This window comes from Anolis carolinensis, chromosome 2, assembly GCF_035594765.1.
Source record: "Anolis carolinensis isolate JA03-04 chromosome 2, rAnoCar3.1.pri, whole genome shotgun sequence".
Taxonomy (NCBI): domain Eukaryota; kingdom Metazoa; phylum Chordata; class Lepidosauria; order Squamata; family Dactyloidae; genus Anolis; species Anolis carolinensis.
This window is the reverse complement of record NC_085842.1, coordinates 243,572,176-243,594,123: the sequence shown is the minus strand read 5'-3', so window position 1 is coordinate 243,594,123 and position 21,948 is coordinate 243,572,176. Positions and strand designations below refer to the sequence as shown.

General features: G+C 37.1%; 1 protein-coding gene across 3 annotated transcripts in view; it reads right to left on the bottom strand.

Moving 5' to 3' along the window:
• pip5k1b (phosphatidylinositol-4-phosphate 5-kinase type 1 beta) overlaps nucleotides 1–21,948 on the bottom strand; it is a 106,217-nt gene that overhangs the window by 63,317 nt on the left and 20,952 nt on the right. For all 3 annotated transcript variants that reach the window (XM_008103311.3, XM_008103312.3, XM_008103313.3), the window contains exons 2-3: nucleotides 5,342–5,423; nucleotides 3,032–3,100 (exon numbers count right to left, since the gene is read on the bottom strand). In XM_008103311.3, the coding sequence (XP_008101518.1) occupies nucleotides 3,032–3,100 (69 nt within the window). In that variant the 5' untranslated portion in view covers nucleotides 5,342–5,423. The remainder of the gene's footprint in view (nucleotides 1–3,031; nucleotides 3,101–5,341; nucleotides 5,424–21,948) is intronic.

Genomic DNA, 21,948 nt, shown 5'->3' with positions numbered 1-21,948 from the left:
TAGACAACAAATTTGTCAGAAAAAGTAGTTCAGTACACAGTAATGCTATATAGTAATTACTGTATTTACGAATTTAGCACCAAAATATCACGATATATTGAAAGCATTGACTACAAAAATGCGTTGGATAATCCAGAACGTTGGATAAGCGAGTGTTGGATAAGTGAGACTCTACTGTAAATACTACATAGCATTACTGCGCATGGAACTACTTTTTCTGTCAAATTTGTTGTATAATATGATGTTTTGGTGCTTAATTTGTATAACGATTACCTAATTTGATGTTTAATTGGCTTTTCCTGAATCCCTTCTTATTATCCAACATATTCACTTATCCTGCCGGCCTGTTTACGTTGGATAAGTGAGACTCTACTGTATATTTCTAATCTTATATTATCTGCTCAGAACTGGATTATATGAGGCTCCTTCTTCACAGCTGTATAAAATGCACACTGAAGTGGATTATATGGTAGTGTGGAGTCAAGATAATCCTGTGCAAAGCAGATAATATAAGATTATAAATGAGTTATATAGCTGTGTGGAAGGGCCTTGAGTCTACACTGTCATATAATCCAGTTAAAATCTGATAATCTGTGGAAGAGGCCTAAGTGAGGCCTAAATCGGCCTGTCCCCTAACTGAAACCTGGCTGTCCCTTGGTTGCTAGGCAACCAAGTGGGCAGAGATTAGCCCTCTAAACTGGCAGCAATTGGATAAAAAAAATTATTGCTCTCCCTCTAATTAGGACTTTATTTTTCTTTTCTTTTTGTTGTATCAACCTTGAGGCGTGGATGATGGGTTGTGTTGTCAAATTTTGAGGTTGGGGGGCCTGTACTTTTGTTGTTTTGTGAATCGCCGTGATGCCATCACTCTTTTATATATATAGATCAGAATGGTACGATAATTCTTTGGCATAAGAACTCTACAAGAATCTTTCATGGCCAACTACATCCAGCTAACCTTGACTCTTGAAAATTAACATTAATCCTTTCAAATACCAATCCGAAATCTGCCAAACCACATTAGAGAATGAATTCATGAGAAAATTATATTCAGAGGATGCCATCGCAGTTCTTGTCCATTAAGAGCTCTCAGGGGAAGTGTTTGTGGCAAAACACTTCTTCATTAGAAACCATAATGGTTAGCATCTTTTCTCATCAAGAAGCCTTATAGATGGTATAAATGTAAGTGCAAAACATCACAAACCACAACAGTATCAGGGGAACAAATAAGATCTAATTTGGTAGCTGATCCTGTTCCTTGCATGTATGTCACTCACAGGCACTTTCCTCCATTCTCAATTTGCCCTTCAACAAGCATTGATATGCAAACAATTTAAAAACAGGTTATAACTCAAAGTTCCTCAGCAAAACTAAACCAAGAACATTTCAAAATATTAAGTCCACATTATCAAGAAACCCTTAAAATAACACAAAATAAGGGGGAGATACTACTCTGTTAAAATGTATATGAACCATGTGTATGTTTTGACTGCCTCATGGGTTATAACATGAAAGCAGTGGAATCTAGTGTGGCTGATTGTGATGGTGAAAAGTTATCTAGAGATCACAGGGTGATTGGGAGCAATAAATGGGCTTGTCTTTTGTCTATCAAGGACTCATACCCTGGATTTCAAAATGTTCTGTTGGATTTACAATTTTTCTAAGACTCTCTAGGTTCTCTACCCTGATTCTATGGTCATCTTCAAGTATTTTTTAATCTTTGTTTTTTTCACTTTCCGTCACCCCTAACCCCCACAAAAGGAGAGGGCTTATTGTAATAACAAGTTAAGTTTCTTCATACTCAATTAGAAACACTACAAAATTTGGAAGTCTGCATGGACATTAACTGTCTGGCCATTATGTCATTAACAGCCTTACCCATTTCTCAACAGTTGTCTCTCCCTTTGCAACATTAAACCTTGTGAGAGTAAATATTAGGCTTGATTAAACAAATATTAATTTCTATAGGAGAGTACTCAAGCACATTTGCAGAACAGTTGGCATGGTGGCCATATGGCAACTGCGTAAGAATTTCATGGCCAGAATCACTGGGTTGCTGTGAGTTTTCTGGGCTGTATGGCCATGTTCCAGAAACCTTATCTCCTGATGTTTCACCTGCATTTATGGTAGGCATCTTCAGAGGTTGTGATGTCTCTGGGAAAATAAGCAAGCGGGGTTTATATATCTGTGAAATGTCCAGGGTAGGAGAAAGAACTTTTGCCTGTTTGAGGCAAGCGTGAATGGTACAATTGGCCAGCTTGATTAGCATTGAATAGCCTGGCAGTTTCAAGGTCTGGTTGCTTACTGCCTGAGGGAATCCTTTGCTGGGAGGTGATGAGCTGGCCCTTATTGTTTCCTATCTGGAATTCCCGTTTTTTGAGTATTGTTCTTTATTTACTGTCCCAATTTTAGAGTTTTTAAAATACTGGTAGCCAGATTTGTTCATTTTCATGGTATCCTCCTTTCTGTTGGAAATATTTCTTTTTTCAGAATAGCCTTGCTCAAGTATTATGGAAAAGTGGTTAAAATTTATTCCTTAGTCTAAGACTCATTAACAGTGCCCCATATTAGACATGAACCAGTGACTGTTTTAACGATTATTTGATTATTATTCAGAACGAATATGTGGTCTTGGCTCTATCTGGAAGTTGTCTTGGACAAAGTCAGACTTTGACACCGACTGACAGTCACACTTCAGGATTTCAGGTAGGGTTTTTTCCAGCTGAACTATTTTAAACATGCTGGGGATTAAAATGGCGAGCTTCTGTATGCAAACTATGAGCTCTGCCACTCTGTGACATCACCTCTCATTTGCACGTCTAGTCAAATTCTGACCATGACTGGCACAGGGAAGTTTCTATACTTTTATGAAGAGAAAAAAATATATGAACAAACCCCAAAGTTCTCTTACAATACTAATGTAATCAACTTTTTTGTGGTTGAAAGTAATGTTTCCATGTTGTGAGACAGACAGACAATCAGATACCATAAAAGAAAGAAATTCCAAAATTGTATATGTAAATTTTGAAACCTTTTTATACGTTTTCTCCTCATTTTGTTTTCCAGAAGAGGGATCTCCATTCTCAGTTACTGTCTGCATCTGGAAAGATAAAATAAAAACACGATAAATGATATTTACTATTTGTATCCCAACACACTTAAGTTTCAAGAAGCTAATGATTAAAGAAGAAGAAAACAGAAAATGGTAAACACATCACAACTGAGCGAGACAGAAAGAGAAAACAGCATAAAATCAATATAACAAGCCACTGGCCAGTAGAAAGGTGACAGTATAACAAGGAAGCAGAACACTAAGGAGGATATCAAATGCCATTTAAAAGACTAAGACAAATGGTCCTTCTACACAGCCCTATATCCCAGAATATCAAGACAGAAAATCCCACATTATTTGAGAGTGGACTCAGATAACCCAGTTAAAAGCAGATATTATGGGATATAGGGATGTGTGGAAGGGCCCTAAGAGGGAAAGCTCACAGTGCCTAAAAGATAATAATGAGAAAGGCATTGAGAGCATTACTTACTATGAAAACTGCATTTGGTGGACACTTTTCTATGTAGAAAGGAATACAACTACACATATGCCAGCTAAGTCTTGAAAAACTAAAACCAGAACCGAAGCTTTGAATAAGCATGGAAAAAAACCTGACAATGCTCCTCTTTCACTAGACTATGCTCATAAACTCTGTCCAAATGAACTGGCCTTCTCAAGAGACAGCCTCATGAGCAAGGCTTCACGAAACCTATCCTAGTCTTTACTAAGGATGCAGAGTCTAATGTACCACCAAATCTGAAGTGCATCTCAATTTTTAAAACCACGAAACCCAAAAAAGTATGTACAGTAGAGTCTCACTTATCCAACACTCGCTTATCCAACGTTCTGGATTATCCAACACATTTTTGTAGTCAATGTTTTCAATAAATCATGATATTTTGGTGCTAAATTCGTAAATACAGTAATTACTACACAGCATTACTGTGTACTGAACTACTTTTTCTGTCAATTTTGTTGTTAAACATGATGTTTTGGTGCTTAATTTGTAAAATCATAACCTAATTTGATGTGTAACAGGCTTTTCCTTAATCCCTCCTTATTATCCAACATATTCGCTTATCCAACGTTCTGTCGGCCCGTTTATGTTGGATAAGTGAGACTCTACTGTACTGCCAAATGTAATGTGCAGAAGCCAAAAGTGCACTTTTTGTAATTTAGAACACCAAAGTTTCCAGCCATGGAAAAAAATCTTTGGGGGTGCATCTATGTTGTAGAATAATCAACTTTAATTGCCTTGATTTATTGCTATGGAGTCATGGGGGCTGTAGCTTTACAAGGTCTTGAACCTTCTCTGCCAAACAATGCTGAGCCTTACCAAACTATAAATCCCAGGAGCCCACAGCATTGAGCCATGGCCATTAAATTAGAGATGGGGTTCCTCAAAGAGGAGCTCCAGGTGCAACTCCAAAGCAGCTTCCCCTTTGCTTTGGCTCAGCACTAAGATCACCGTATGACGTGAATCTAGTGCAGACCTAAATTTTGGAGAGATAATTCAGCCAAAAAAGGTGAGCATTAGATTTGAATAAAAATGGTATAATGTCTTCAGTTGGGTATTCAGTTATAATGCTCAATCAGACAGTAAAGTCAAACTGTACACTGATTCCACAGGGGAATATGACACCACCCCAAACAGGTTGGATCACAGCTTTTTTGGACAAGTGGGTCATTGACAAATAGTATCTCTGCGTTTTTAGCTCTCATTATATAGTAAAATAACATAGTGTACTCATGGATGATTGCTAGTGAGAAACAGGAGGCAGTATCCATAAAGCAACAGCATGAAGTCTGTAAGGCTTTTATTCTTACTTCTGTATGCATTGAATAAACAAATATAGGCATTAAGGATGGAAATTCTATGCTTGAAAATGCAGATTCAGATCATGGTTTATGACGAGTTATGATTTGCTTCAAGAATGGTTAACAGTGGTGTTAATGATGGGCAAAATGTGTTCCATGTGTCACATATTGCTCTTTATTCACTTTAATGCATTAATAAAGACAACGTTTATAGTCTGCAGACTCAACATTTACATAAGAGCAGCTTATATCAGCTCTTAAAATCTAGTGAGGTCCAATAAAATCCAATTACCCCAACAAAAATAAAACAGTGGTGAGGGTGAAAACTAGAATACACGATAAAAACCTGTAAAAATAAAAATAAAAAGTCTCTTCGCCTTCTATCCTCAGCTAATACTGAATTGATATTCAGTCTGATATAAGTAGAGATATAACCCTCAACTCAATTTATTTAGAGTTATAGGAACCTACCTTTTTTAGCTATGTTGCGAACAGTCTGGAGTTGAGAGAGACAGTCAACCCATTCATTGATGCTGTCAGGTTTTCTAATACACTGTTAAAAACAAAAACACAAATATTTCATTGGTGAAGCTTTGACTCTAATTCAATGCATATCTATATTATCTTGATCATTACATATTCACACTAAGTTACCGCTGAGCCAATCAATACAGCCCTATGTTCTGTGCATAAACTTTCTGCTATGGCGCCAGTGGTCTCTTACTTGTAAAAGATTTATGGAGAGTGATAAATGCACACCCCACCCAACAAATTAGGCATGAAATATAATGCCTTGAAGGAATTACAGAGAAAGGATATTATTGTAGGTGGGAGAGTCCATTATATTAAATGAACATAGTAATATGTTTTAAGAATTTGGGTTTAGAGTGCTTTACTAATATGGGGCTTTTCAATTATACCATAGAATGCTATTTTGTTACCTGTGCTCAGTCTGTTTTTAGCATTTGTGCGCTTCAGTATTGTATTCTGGCAAATGTTTTATTTATAATTTCACTTTTAGCATTGTTAGGCCAGGAGGTATTGTACACTTAATAAATAATGATGTAAATATGCCTTTAGGCTTTTGTAAATGAAAAAAAAGCTGTGATTCGCCTTAAAGTGATATTCGCTATACAGCTAGAGTCTGGGACCTAATCTGTTCAATTAGCAAGATATGCCCATATATACAGTAGTATAAAGAAAAAGGTTTCCCCTTGACATTACGTCTAGTCAAGTCCAACTCTGGGGGCTGGTGCTCATCTCCATTTCTAAGCCTAATAGCCGCTGTTGTCCGTAGACGCCTCCAAGGTCATGTGGCCAGCATGACTGCATGGAGTGCTGTTACCTTCCTGCCGAAGCGGTATCTATTAATCTACTCACATTTGCATGTTTTCTAACTGCTAGGTTGGCAAAATAGAGTAGTATTCTACAAGTAATAGTAGGATTAAATAATAATGTTAAAAGGGGAGGGGAAGGAAGAACAAGAGGAAGAAGTAAAAGAAGAAATTATAAATCTATGTATAAACATAATTGTTTCCTAAGAAACCTAAACTCCTGCTTTTCACAAGATTCATGAAAGTAACTGTATATGGGGGTTGCTCAAAGGACATGTTGGCTGATCAATATGGAAATGATTTAAAACTAAGAGTCATTGAAAATTTTAAAATCTTTAACACAGAACGATACACACATACACAACATTATTTCAATGCATCAATTCAAAACTACAGATTGTATACTGAACTAGAGTATCATAAATAGAGTAGCAAGGAAATACCACATTTCTTCAATTCTAAGACACACTTTCCCCTCTCAATATATAAACAGTTCTAAAATGAGGTACATTTTGGAATTGGAGGTGCTTTTTCCTAGTTTGAAAAAAGTCCCTTCTGCACAGGGAAGAGAAGGGGATAAAAATATAGAAAACATTCCGCCACATCTCATCACGGATAAAGGATGTGTTTTTAAATTTTAAAAAATTGTATTTTAAAAGGGTGGAGGATGCCCCCTGACATCAAGCAAGCAATGCACAATAAAGACCAAATTGGCTTATACCTACACAAATGCCTTGGTCTACATACATGGGTCATCACGGGACAAACACATGTTTACACGAAAAATAACAGTCACCAGGACAATGGAATTCTGGCATGGCTGGAAGAGTTCTAGTCTTAAAGAAAACATACCCTCTACTTTGCTTGTCATTGCCTATCGTGGCTTGTGAGAGAAAAGGGAATTACTATATACAGACACAACAGCCACAGTTCTCCACTGTTGTTTCCCTAACTGGGAAAACAAAACACAACAAAATACAAAACCATGAGTTTTAATGGCCTTTGTCCCTGGTCCCCATAAATGATATCTGATTGCATCGATATTCTTCCACACAAAGCATCTCACAAAACTGACAACAGAACTATCATTTCAGACAAAATATAGGCCTGTGACTCTAACATTATCACTTTTCTTCTCCTGTATGATTTTTAATATTTTTGCCTGATAGAGAAGCAAGTGAAGGTTCAAAAACCTTACTTTCTGCATTTTGGCTGGTTCAATAACAGTTTCATTGTTCTGCTGATTTTGTACTTTGTTGTAGCTTGCCACATTTCCAAAGTCTATTCCTGAATATAATTCCTGGGAAAACGAAGTACAGTAGATTCTGTTTCTGCTTTCAGCCTCACAACCTCTGGAAGAAAGAACACATAGGTTCAACCAGATAGTGGAGCTTCTTGCCAGGGTCTGCATCTGTTCATTTGTTCCAAGGGAGAGAACACAGTCTTGCACCAGGGCAAACGTAAGACGGAAGAAATGTTACTGGGGGAGTTCTGGTTAGTAAGGCTCCTCAAAATAAATGTAGATTTCCTAGTCCTGTTTAGCGAATTTGTAAAGGATATACCCTACTTCCCCTACACGTTCCCCCATATATATATATATATATATATATATATATATATATATATATATATAAACAGAATCGAGGGTGCTTTTTATATATAAAAATAAAGCCTTTTTCTGTTGGTGGTACTAAAATTAGTGTGCATCACACAATCAATAGAGTCTTAAAATTGAAGAAATACAATAATTCAAATTAAAGAATGATGTTGCACATTGTATCTTGAGCATAATATCCTATTTTAGAAAACTGGCTGAGATCATTAAATCATGGCCCATTTTTAGCTATTAAAACGTTTTTCAGCCAATCTTCTCAAGCAATCCTGCATTGCAGTATAAATAATGACAAATCTCTATCCACTTGGTGCAATCTGAAAGTTGTATGCAAAAAGCTGTTTTCAGGAAGGCTATTTTATTTTATTTTCTAAGACAGAACCTGCCAAAACACAACATAATGATCTAGCATTTTATAGGAGGTTTGGAAACTACACACACACACACACACACACACACACACACACACACACACACACGGGTCTGCATTAGAACCTTTAAAAAAACTACATCAAAACTTTGGAAAGGAATAAATCCTTTTAATTCCACAGCAGCATTTTTCAATGTATCACAAGACCTTTAAAGCTTAGCATTCATTCCAATTAGCCCATCATTTAAACCTCTTATTAACATTGCTTAATGATGTCTTTAGTAGAAAGTTTCCAAGAAGGAAAACACAGAACCCTTTCACTAAATTTAGTGCCCTTAGAAAACATGCATGCACTGAGACAGAGGACCAGTTTACATTTGGAAAAATGTACCCTTATTCAACCCGTATTTTCCAGATTTGCATGGATTCTAGTATTTTCCCCTTTAATGCCACATTCAGTTCATCTTAAGCAATCACATGTGTGTTCACCTTAAGAGATCATACTTGTACCCTGGACGAACACACCTTGATGCAAAAAACTCCTCTTATTTTCACATCACTCACCACATCGCAGTGGCAACTTCACATTTCTTTTTTTCCATTATGCTTGTGAATATAAATATTTCTGCCTCTTTAGCCATCCTGTTATACAAGGTATAATTTTTTTGTCCATATAGACGGGTCCAGTGATATCTTGAGTAATATACCTATGCACCTCAGGACCCCTTCCAAAAACGTTAGAGTACAAGCAATAGGCTTTAACCACCCTTTCATCCTATCCATGGCATTGTCCCATTGCCAAATAGGTAGGACTTCCGCCATATTTGTGAAGATGTCGTATCTGATCTGAAGAGGGGGAAATATCTCAAGAAATTCAATTGCATAGGATCCTTGAACTACCTTGGAACTGTTGGAGGAAAAATCAACGGCTGTAGAAAATCCTATTCTCTCTTGGCACTAAACAGTGGGTCATAGAATCAGATTGTTAAATGCAATGGGAAAACTAATCTAGACACTGAAGCACTCTATTTACAGTTAGCAAAGACAAACTCAAAGCTAAATCCTGCACATGGGAGTGCCTGCACACACACAGTTCCCCAGAGGCTGGGAACAACCAGTGCTTTTGGCTATTTCAGGCAAAGCAACCTCTCCCTAAGCATTTCTGCTCCCATGTGAATTCTGCTGAAATCAATGAGACTTCTAAGGAATTTTGCTTTGGGCTGGGGTGCCTGACACAAGGTTTGATGAAAACACCTTCAGAACAACAAATCCATTCCAATCCTGAGATATAACTGGAATTTGCCAAAAACAAATATAGTTTTGAAACTTCCTTCCAATAATAAGGAAACATCCATACCCATTGTGAAAGACAGGCTTTTCCCTGTCTTTAATATTTGGGGAAATATTCGGAATCAGTTACCCATGTGAATGCTATGTAGCCCAAATTTAGGGTTAGCTCCTGGTAAGAGGAAAAACTGACCATACAATGTAAGACAACATAGATGTTGTCTCGAGAACCAGGGTCATAAAGTGGTTTAAGTGCTGGAAGACTCTGGAGGCTAAGACTCAAATTTCTGTTCAGAAATGAAAATCCACTTGGCAAGTCCTACCCTCTCAGGCCCCTTCTACACTGCCATATAATCCAGATTATCAAAGCAGAAAATCCGCATTATCTACTTTGAACGAGATTATATGAGTCTACACTGCCCTATAATCCAGTTCAAAGAAGATAATCTGGGTTTTATATGGCAGTGTAGAAGGGACCTCATCCTCAGAGGTAGACAATGACAAACTTCTCCTGAAGAAATCCCCATGGCAGGGCCACGTTAGGGTCACCATAAGTCAGAAACACCTTGAAAGCATATAACACACACACATCTTGCCTATTTGTGACAGAGGCTCCCTTTATGCAAATCACTTGTATGTCTATCCTTTTCTGTAATCCAAGAAGACCCAAATTTGAGTGCTGCACAGAACCAAGATCCAGAAGTTTATAAAGAATTATTTAAAGACATTTGCCTGAGCAATGCTTCGCTCTATGTCTGGGAAAATACTTTTATAGTCTGAAGGACAACTGATCCTTCTTAAACCAATAATGTTCTATGTTAGTTTAAAGGGCATTGCCTACAGATTTAGTTCCTTAATGCATTACAGCCACTCAGTGGTGTCACTTCCCTGTATAGTTATAGAATAAATTCTTACGCTAGAAGGCACATCCACCTATTCTTGTCACTTTTTGTGCCGCTCTCTTTGATATACAGCAAAGGGAAACTCCTGGAGTGCTGTGATCTTTGATCTCAGCATGGCATACACTGCTCCCGTTAGAAATGTACTTGTTGAGATTAAAGAAACACCAGGAGAATGGTGCTTAGAGACACAAGGAAGTCCAGAATCTGTTTCTCATGCCATTCACTGAATACCCCAGGCTTCTAATGAAGACTGAATTGAGATGCTAGATATGTACTCATAAAACCAACACAAACCAGAAAATGAGACAGGAAAGCCAGTCTGTTAGGAACTTCCAAATGCATCAGTAAGTACTAAGTACTAAGTAGTAACCCTGCATCTAGGGGCAATGCTTTCCAAGATCATCCTCCTCCATGGATACCTGAAACAGTTGATAATATTCAGAATGAGTTACTCGTGTAACGGCTAAATTGTAATATTGCCAAATTTAGGGTAAGCTGCTGGTAAGAGGAACAATTGACCTCTTGTGGTGGTACACTGGTTTGACTACTGGATGACTCTGGAGGCTGGGGTTCAAATCCCAGTTCAGCCATTGGAAACCCACTTGGAAAGTCCTACTCTCTTGGCCTCAGAGGAAAGATAATGGCAAACTTTTTTGTGCGAGTGGGCTTATTAACAAAAGATTCTAGTAAAGGTATAGCAGAGTAACTTATTAGCAGTGGCGTGACCAAGCACCAGTAGCCAAAAGTGATAAAAGAACAAAATCACAGAGACCAATGTTATCTCTTCCTATGGAGATTTTTCTTTATAGCAAAATAATATGGTTGCACTATTTACAAAAACAAGGTTTCCATAACACAAATAAAGTTCTTTGTACTTCCTTCTTTACTTCCATGCTGGGCTTCTTTCTCATGCAGATAAACAGTTTCACTCTCACAAAGCCTCTTCTCATACCGAACTTACACATACTGAGCTTCACACATTAGCTTGTGCACACAACAGCCTTCACATTGGAGCTTCACACATGAAGCCTTCAACCTGGGGCTTACTAACACTGAAGCCTACTAACACCGAGGCCTTCTCATACTGAGGCCTCTCTCACACTGAGACCTTCTCTCTCGAGGCCACTCTCATACTGAGACTTCTCTCATACTGAGGCCTACCTCAGATTGAGGCCTCTCTTTCACCAAGGCCTCTTTCACACTGAGGCTGATTAACACTGAGGCAATCTCTCCAGACTGAGGTCTACTAAACCTGCTTATATTGAAGTGCAGCTTTTGCTGAGTCATTGCATTCACCCAATCCTTTCAGTACTTGACTCACATTTTTGTGAGTCAATTAAAAATACACAATTTTTAATATTTCTGACAAACTTCTAAAGAAAACCCCATGATAGGGTCACCTTAGGGTCATCATAAGTCTGACCCATGACTATATATTGGTCAGAAGCATACCACAAAATAGCACTGAAGAACCTAGACAAGCCCACAAATCCTTTGGGAAGTATTTTTTTGGACTGTGGGTAAGTGAAATCGTGGATATCAAATCAGTCCATAAGAGGGTCATACTGTAGACATAGCATTAAGAAGAACTAATTTACATTTATCCTTTTCCACAAAAGTGGGATCTATTGTGGCTTACAAAAATTAAAACAGATATGGATAATACAGAGGGGCAAAAACATATGAAAAGTTATAGTTTAAAATATAATTAAACTAAGTAATTTAGAACTATTTAAAGCATATCTATTAAAGAAATTACAAAATAAAAGGAGTATAGTATTAAAACTCCCTCCCTTACAAGCAGTCAATTCCCAAAAGCTTGCAGGAATACAAATGTCTTCACCTGCCTATGGAAGGTTGACAGGGAGTGAGCCAGTTCAGCCTCCCTAGGAAGAAGCGCAGAGCTTGCCAACTTTATCTAGATGCCAGGAATCACAGGAATGACCTTGACTAATCATGCACCACATTCATTTATCAGCAGATGCCAAGCTAGTTCCTCTAGAGTTCGTCTAATATAGCATAAACTGTGAGGCCAAAGGGACCAGTATGCCTTAATATTTCTAGACCGCAAGAGAGCTCAGCCATGTTTCTTCATGCTCAATCACAGCCTTGCATGCTTAAGTCAAAAAAAGGAGGTAATGCCAGTCCTAAATATAAAGGATGTCCCCATTTCTTTTTGTAAACCCACCAAAGGAACATTATTTATGCAATCTTAGCAACTGTAATAATTAGTGAGCACACTCAATATGTACCAATAAGAGCTTGCTCTAGCTTTAATAAGCAGTGATGCATGAGAAAAATCTCTGCTTAATATTATTTAATATTTAACAGCAGGAGATGTCAGAACAGAAATGACTATTACAAAGAATTACTTAAATCTTAATGATCCTGAAGTCAAGGAAATCATACCTTAAAAATAGCCACAAAGTACTGGACAGCTAAAACATTTTGCCACATAATGGTCTTGGTTTTTGTTCCAATCGAATGTGCTAAAAATACTAGATACACATTTTGCATTACCATAGTACCATAATCTCCCTAAATGATTTTCAAAACTGTATGCAAGTCACATCAAAGACAACATGATAAGAAATCAGTATCTTCAGGCTTGAAGTTTAGCATTAGCAATACAGACTGAGGTTTGCAAGATCATATGCGGATTAAGAACAGTTACAACAGGAACCACTAATTGGCAGCTTTAGGGTTGCATGAGATGCCTACACAAAAAAAGAACATTCAAAGCTGCTTTATAACCAAATCAAACCACTGATCCATCCAGCCCAGTATTGTTAAACCTTGACAGTCAGTGGCTTCCCAGGGTTTCAAGTCTTTTCTCAGCTCTGTTGGGAACTGAACCTGGAGCATGAAAAGATTATGCTCCACCATTGAGATACCACCCTTCTTTGGTGTATTGGAAAGAATACATAGAGGAGCCTGATTAACTAGCAGCATTGAACTCAGGAGCAAATGATTCATGTGATTATTTAGAAGCAGTCAAGTATGAGCCTATAGAAAACTCTTTAATTCTCAATTATAGCACCATCCTGTCATATCTAGAATCTCCAGATTTTGGGAACAAGGTGATTACAGTATGACCGCCCCCCCCCCACCCACCCACAGAACTGATATACATAGTTTCACTTATCTATGGTTTCATTTATTCTGCTCTTCATTTAACCTCCTGTATAAGCGGCATCCTTTTCTTGGTACCTTTGTCTTTCATCCCATTAGAAATACAGTCAGCCCTCCATATATGCCGGGATTAGGACCATTGTAAAAGTGATTTTTTAAAAAAAAAAAAATAAAGAGTTTATTTTACCTGACAAAACACCTCTCTAACACTTTCTGGATCTTCCAGTACAACTCTATGGTTAACTGGAAGCTGGCCACAAAATCACATTGGATCACCTAGAGAGATGTCATCTCTGGAAATCTCTAGGTCTTCCAACATGACTGGAGCAAGTTGACCATAGGGTCACACTGGAGAACTTAATATACCTAGAGATAACATTTTAAATCAAATTGGTGATTAATCAAATTTGCAAAAGTCAATATCACAAATGTAGAGGGATGACCGTCACAGGGTTCATTATTATCAATGGCTTAATATATTAACACAAAATCCAGGAACATATCCCTTATGTATACGGGAGTAATGCTGTATTAAACTTCATTCATAAGCAGAGCACCAACATTCTTAACATATGTTTTCATAAATCAGTCCTTTCTAGAAATGAAATAGGATAAAAAGAAATGAGGAACAATTGCAGCAAATACTTGACAAGTCTGTCCCCATCCTTCCGCTTTCATGTATTGTCAACTCATTGTGTGGTTTTGTCAGCAACGTGACCTATAGACATTAAGCAATAAAGCTTTATTTCCATGCTATGCAAGTCTTTTTCCACTGAATTTTGCCTGTCAAATTGTTTGTTTGAAAGGTCCACAAAGAGTTCATCTGGGCTTGTATGTGGTCCATTTGTAACTATCCATTCCAGTCACAAAGAGAAGGAAGAACCCTTCGCCCTAACTATTATATACCAGAATTTGATAGGAAAGGAAAAGTAGACAACCTGCATTTTTATCATATTTTTAAAATGCTCCATGTTTTGTTATCAAAGTACCAGTACTGCACAACCTTAAAACTGCCATAAAGCAGTACAATGAATGCTCATTACATTTATGAACTACTGCATATATAAAACAGGTTGTACAGAAGTTTTAATCACTTGTTAGGTTTTATACCCTGAATGCATTTCAGTTTCAAAACAAGTACATTAAAAAAGGAACTTTAAATGCTATTTCCATTTTGTTTCAGGGTAAATTTAAGAAACCTTAGGGATTTAATCACATGGATTTTGAGTAATCTGTTAAATCTCCATATACTTAGTATATTAAATCTGAATATTTTTGCATAATGAGCAAGTCTAATTGGAAGGATCATCTCACTGGTCATGATGATTACGAAGTACAAAAGTTGAAAAGTAAAAAACTACCTGGCAAAAACAGATAACCCAATTGTATTGTTGACATATAACATTCTATATGGCGTGGATCTGGGATACATGAAGGACTGTGTTTTTCTATATATGAGCCTGTTCAAGCTCTAAGACGTTCAACAGAGGCCCTTTCCTCTGTCCCAACATGTTCTCATGTAAGAGCCATACAGACAAAAGCAACTAAGCCTAAGGATGGCTATCACTGTTCTCACTCCAAAGGGACTTTGTGATATTATTTCCACTCACTATGGGATCCTGAGCTGCAGGGATCACCTTCTCAACTAATCAGTAAGCAAATACAGGTGATCAACTTATCATATGGCAAATTAGAAAGATTTCCCTCCCTCTTCATATGGCCCCATATCATTATTATGCATTAGAAAGCCTAGCAGGGAAAAAAGTCATACCACCAAGCAAAGCTGGGGTAGAAAGCCTTTACAGATGGTAAATTGGCTGCCCATATTAGGTCAAGGAAGATAGATTATGAAGATGGAGAAAAAAAGCTGTAAGCAAAGTAATTGATAGGCACGAATATCTGAAGGGCGAGCATAGGAGGAGAGAGATTTTGTGCTTCAGAACCTTTTTGGAATGAAAATATTTAGCCAAAGAAATATAGCTAGTGCTTATATTTAAACCACTTGCAATTAACTAAATGGTTCAGCTTTGATTTTAAGACACAAACATAACATCTGTAGTGAATAGGGGCCTGAAGCATCTCAGGAAAAATTCATACAGGTTTTGTTTCCAGGAGATAACTGTGGCTAATTTCCTTTGTCTAAATAAGGACCTATCTATAGTGCAGAGATATTTGAGAAAGATTCTGTGTCTGTATTTATCAAGTGGGGAAACAGACTGAATCAATCTGTGCATACGGAGTGTAGAAGATCATGTAAAGTGCAAAAGGGGAATACAACAGTACAGTATCTTTTCTCCATGAGCAACGCACAATGAGTACATCATGACATTGCACAGAAAAAAAAACTACACAAAGGTGGAGTCATCAGCTAAGAACTGACTTTTGTTTTGTTCATAATTCTAAATAAAGAAGGAAACTTTGAATAAAAAAAATCCTCTGTTAAGAACAGAATGTTCTGAGTATCTGAGGCACAAAGGATGAAATATGCAAGCCTCTAATAATGAAAATAGATAATTACACTTTGTAACAACCTTTTCAAATTTGGTTTCTCTTGTCATTCAAGTGTTGAAGAGCTATCAGGTAAGAGTCCTGGTGCTGCAAATTGCTGCTCTTCCTATCAAATGTTTACATTTCAAATCTTAATGATTTTTTGATATGTACATCTCAGAAGAAATGATACAGTCAGGTGAACCATACTGCTGCCTCATATTTACTAATTCAACATGGTTGCCACAACACTTTGCTCACATTTGAAAACCATGTGTTTTCAACACCATTTTAGCATCCTGTTTTGTGGATTGGATTTTTTCCAGAGTGTCTACAAGATGTGAACTAGGGGCTTACTTCTCAGTAAACATGGGTACAAATAGTTTTCTCAATCACAATAGAGACCTGCACCCAAGATTAGAACATTGTTAAATCCTCAGCGTCTGCAATGAACCACATTGTGTTTTTCATAGAATAGAAAGACTGGAAGGGGTCTCAAGGATCTCAAGTTCAACCCCCTGCTAAAGGCAAGATCTCCAACTAAGGCATCCCGATTTTTCAAGCCATTTGAAGGAGCACCTTTGATTTTCAGTTTCCACAGAGCTGTTTCTTCAAAGGGTGCAGTTGAAATTGACATGCTGTGTTTCAGTTTTGTGATTAAAATAAAACAGGAAGCTCTTGCCCAATTTCAGAGTGCCCCTACTCCCAAATACTGCAATTTCTGTATCAACAGCAACAACGCCAATTGAGTATCAGCAAGTGCTCTGGAGCTTTAAAGTCAGGTCCTACCTTTTCATCAGAAGGAAATGTTATTAAGTTTATGGAGCCCTCACCTTGCTTTGTGTGTTTGGGCTGTTTCCTATGTCCTTGCAGAAACATTAAATCGTCCCGTAACTAGAAATATACAGCAACCTGTATATAGAAAGAAGGGACCTCACACAACACATCATCTTCCTTCCATGTGAGGTGCTTATCATTTCAAAATCATTTTGTTCATTTCCCAATCAATATTTGCTGAAAAATTTCACTTGTTTCCTTCTTTCTTTTCTCTTCTCACCACATTTTATGAAATTGCAAAAAGGGTGCATCAGCAATGGAAAAATACAGGATTATGAAGTCACTTGGACCCTTTGTAAAATTCCATGAAAGGAGCAGGACAATTGCTCAATAAATATTTCCTTTGGACACATTATTGGGAGACAGAAGACTAGGTTGGAGTGAAACTATTTCTTTTCACTTACAGACCTGGTGTCACATTTGATGAAGGTCCCCAAAGTCCACATTCTATGGAGGGGAAAGACAAGGGGCTGCATAGAAAGGTGGGGAAGCTCTGTTCCATGGATGAAACTCTTCTCCCAGAATTGAGGATCTACTCTAATTTGATTCCACTTCCTTCACCGAGTGGAAAGTGATTCTATACAGATATAGTGTCCAATAATGCAGAAGCTCATTGCTAATTTCTCTCCCAAATCTCTGGTCAAATAGGTTTTAGAGGTTTTGTAATACTTTAAGGTTTTATGAAACCCTTTAGATCAGAAGTGAAGTAAATGTCTGTGTCCCAAACATTGTCAAAAACCCTGAATTGATACAGGAATTGGATATGGTAATAAAGGAAGTTGTGACTAAAACCCTTGATAGAACAGAGGAAATGGCTGGGATGGAACTGGACAGGATCTTCAAACTTCACTCTCAATACGAAATAAGGAATAAATCAAGAGATGTGATCATGTGGTTCTCAAGAAAGAAACCAAATGTTGCAAGTGCATGCCAAAGATCCAATTGTGATAGAAAATACAGTGATACCTTCAGTTAAGAATTTAATTTGTTCTGTGACTGAACTCTTAACACAAAATGCTCTTATCGCAAAGCGAATTTTCCCATTGAAATGCTATTGATCCATTCGAATCCTTCTGAACTCTCCCTATTTTTTGTTATGTGTTTTTAAATTAAAAATATATTTATTGAGTAACAAATAATGTATAAATGCACATTCAAATGGAACAATAAAAAGAAAGCTCAGCTTTAAAATGGTAGAAGCACAAAATTGTGGCACAATAATAGAAGCAAAAAGCAGGGAAGAACAAAAGCAAAGAGGCAAAAGCATCATTTTCTTCATATTGTTCTCAGTCCAGCCTCGCTCCCTCTCTTTTTCTCTTAAAAGTAAAGTGGGCAAGTGGTCCAAAGTGGACAAGAGCAAAACAGACAGCAATCTCCCAAAACAGACAAGAGCATGAGGTATGGAGGCATGAGGCATGAGGTAAAGCTGCTCCCTTGAAGCCCTAAAGCCCTGTACTCTGGTGCTAGCGTTCCCTCTTGGTACTAGTGCTCCCTCAGGCTCCAGCTCTTAACTCAAAATGTTGCTCATATGTCAAATTGAAAAATGGGCCAGGTGACAGCTTTAAACTAAAAATGCTCTTAAGTTGGGATGCTCTTAAGAAGAGGTTCCACTGTACCAGGATTGCTATACTAAGAGAAAAGAAAAGACTACTTCTTCCTGACAGTTATGCTCAAGAAGAAAGCAGGTAGATTTTAACGGGAAAATCCAGAAAGGGTGATGGCATCATAAAAAGGACAAAAATATTGGTTAATATTGATCATGAAGGTCAAGGATTTCTATGAGAAATTTACAAGAGCTTTAGACTCAGGGGGAAAATCAGAAGGAGAAAAATAAGCCCAAGCATGACCAAAAAGAATGCACCTGAGTCAAGTGACCATCATCTAAGAAAACACAAACCACAAGGATCTTATTGGACCAGGAGGATGCTCGACAAATGCAACAAGCCACCCCATAGGATTGAGAAGAAATGAATGATCACACACACTGTTACAAGAATGAGGACTCTAAAAATATTCTCATAAAATATAAATGGATTGAATTAACCAACAAGAAGAGAAAGGTCTTATTATCTGAGAAGAATGCTGATATTATAGTGCTGCAAGAGACACAAATTAATCAACAACACAGGAACTAAGTTAAACAAAAAAGACTGGGAGAAGAAATTATTTCAGCAGGGCCTTCTAAAAGAAATAGCTTGGTATCCCCAAACTCTGGCAACCTCAAATGATTAAGACAGACACAGAAGGAAGATTTCTAATGGTAACAATAGAATTACAAAGAAAATACTCATTGTTAATATTTATACTTTTAGCAGTACAAAGGCTTCTTTCTTTGAAAAACTTAGGAAAGAGATGGAAGATACTGAGTAGAGGGATATGATTTTGATGGGAGACTACAACTATATTGTGGATTTCAATATGGATAAAAAACTACAAAGCCAATTCAAGAGAATAAAGGAAAATTACCAAAAAAATTCCAGAATATGGTTAAAGAACTTTCAATCATAGACACCTGGGGTTCTTATTATATCCAGGACTATACCTTTTTCATGGTTTCAATATAGGCATCTACAAGAAAGATACCAAATGAATAAGAAAATGCACACCGATTGGAAAGGTAATGAAATAGATATTTTTTTCCAGTTCAAGAAAAAAAATTGCTAAAGTCTACAAAATATTAAAATTAGACACAGAAGCACATCTAATCAAAGATCGTACAATTCAATAGTTAAAAAATGCGGGCCATAGCATCCACCTAGATAAATGTTTCTCAAAATTCAGTCGTCCAGGTGTTTTGGAATTCAGTTCCTAGAAATCCCAGACATCATACCAGCTGTTAAGAACTGTGGGAGATGAAGTCCAAAACATCTGGAGAGGCAGAGTTTGAGAAACACTGACCTAGAAGAGTGTTTATCAACCTGTGGGTCCCCAGATGTTTTGGCCTTCAACTCCCAGAAATTCTAACAGCTGATAAACTGGCTGGGATTTCTGGGAGTTGTAGGCCAAAATACCTGGGGACCCACAGGTTGAAAATCACTGACCTAGACAAATGGGAACAGAGGTGGAAAACAAAGATTAAATTCACTAGATGCTATGGATTAAGATAAAATTTCTTCAAGATGATGTATAGATGGTACATGATGCTGGGATGATTGTTTCAAAACATTATACACCCACTTTTCTAACCTACTGTTTCAGATCAGAAAAGAAATGTTTTCTTTCCCCCCCTTTTTACCTTTTTGTATTAGATAACAATGGAAGAAGATGAAGATGTAAAACGTTAAAAATGCCCCGTTCTATATCCACTCTTGTACCCTTTCTCATTTCTCATATATTTTGCAATAAAATTATATGGGAAAAACCACATTTCTCAACTCTGATGAGAAGAACTCAGGATTGACAACTATCTTTGCAGTTTGGACTTGTGTCTGTATGTGCCTTCAAGCCGCCTGCCGACTTATGGTGATTCCATGAATTTCATAGGATTTTCTTAGGAAAAAAAATACTAAAAGTGTTTTTTGACTGTTCCTTCCTCTAAAATATAGCATATAGGACTTGATATTCCTTGGCGGTCTCCCATCCAAGTAATAACTACAGCCGATTCTGCGAAACATCTAAGATCAAATAGGGTCTGGTGCCTTTCAGGCACAAAACTGATATATGGCTTTTTTGCACAGGCATCAGCATTTTCTATACAGGAATAATAATCTGTAGAAATATTATTTTCTGCACATAACATGAATAAATAACATGTACATTTTGCACAGAAGAGGTCCTGAACTGCAAATCATTTTTGAAAACTGACATGTTTTTGAAAACTTTCTTGCAGCAGGAAGAAAATAGTTATTGTTGTTAAATTTATTTACAGCCTACCTTTCCCTCCTGAAATTGTAATTCATAGTAGCATACTATGTTAGACTTATTAGACTATCAATTGCAAGGTGGCTTACAATTGTCAGAACTACTTATTGTTTCCTTTGAGAATGAAGTTAGTAAAAAGCCATATCCCTGGCACCAGATGCGTCACATGCGTCTATCATGTCACCTCTAATTCTCAGCCTCCAGCCAAGCTGCTGTGACTAAAACAATTCAAAAACCTATTTGAATTTATATTATGTCTACTTCACATTAGGCATCCAGTCCTGCTTTTGAAAGCTCTTTCATTTCAAAAATATACACATAATAAGATTTGCTATTGTATTAAGAGTACTGGAGGAAGTTTAATTAGACAGGACCCTCCCTAGCTAAATAATTAAAATGATTAAAATAATCATCCTTAGATATCTTGCCAATAAACAGCTGTACATGAGGCCACCTTAGAAGAAAGTAAAAGACAACAAAAGCGGAAACAGCATATTTTAAACCACATGTTACCATGGAATGGTATACTACAAGATAAAAGCACAATAATTCCTGGGAACAGAGAAAGGAGAAGTTTGTAAATATTATAAAACAGTAAACTATAAAAACATTGAAGCACATAAACATGAGAACTGAATCTACATAATGCTAATGAATAACAGAACAGGTACAGCTACAGTACTGTCCCATGATGATTGATGAATGCAAGACTCCTAAATTAGCTTATAATAAACCACACAGTGGTCTAATGGGTCCCAAAAGAGTTTGGCATGTATGCTAACCCTTCCATATTCTTTGTGGATGGAATGGTCTATCTACAGAATATGACTCTTCAAGAGTGATATGTTAGCCTATATTGACAAATGCTAGGTGCACCACAACTAGGCCAAGGTGCACATAATGATAATAATAATAATAATAATAATAATAATAATAATAATAATAATAATAATAATAATTTATTTATATACCACCCTATCTCCCCAAGAGTACTCAGGGTGGTTTCCAACACAAGCAAAACATTCAATTGCCAATAGAAGACCATACAACAAGATAGACATCATAAAACAAAACATACAATCCTGCTAAAAACCATAAAAATTAAAATCCAGCTTTAGTCGATTCTATCAGATGAGTTCAAAGTACCAATGACCAGAATTTCAGAGTGGACATGGCCAACTATGAAGGGCTATGCAAAGGCTGATGCGACAAAGTATCATAGGGCCAGGGAAATGGATAAAGTGCAGAGCAGGGTC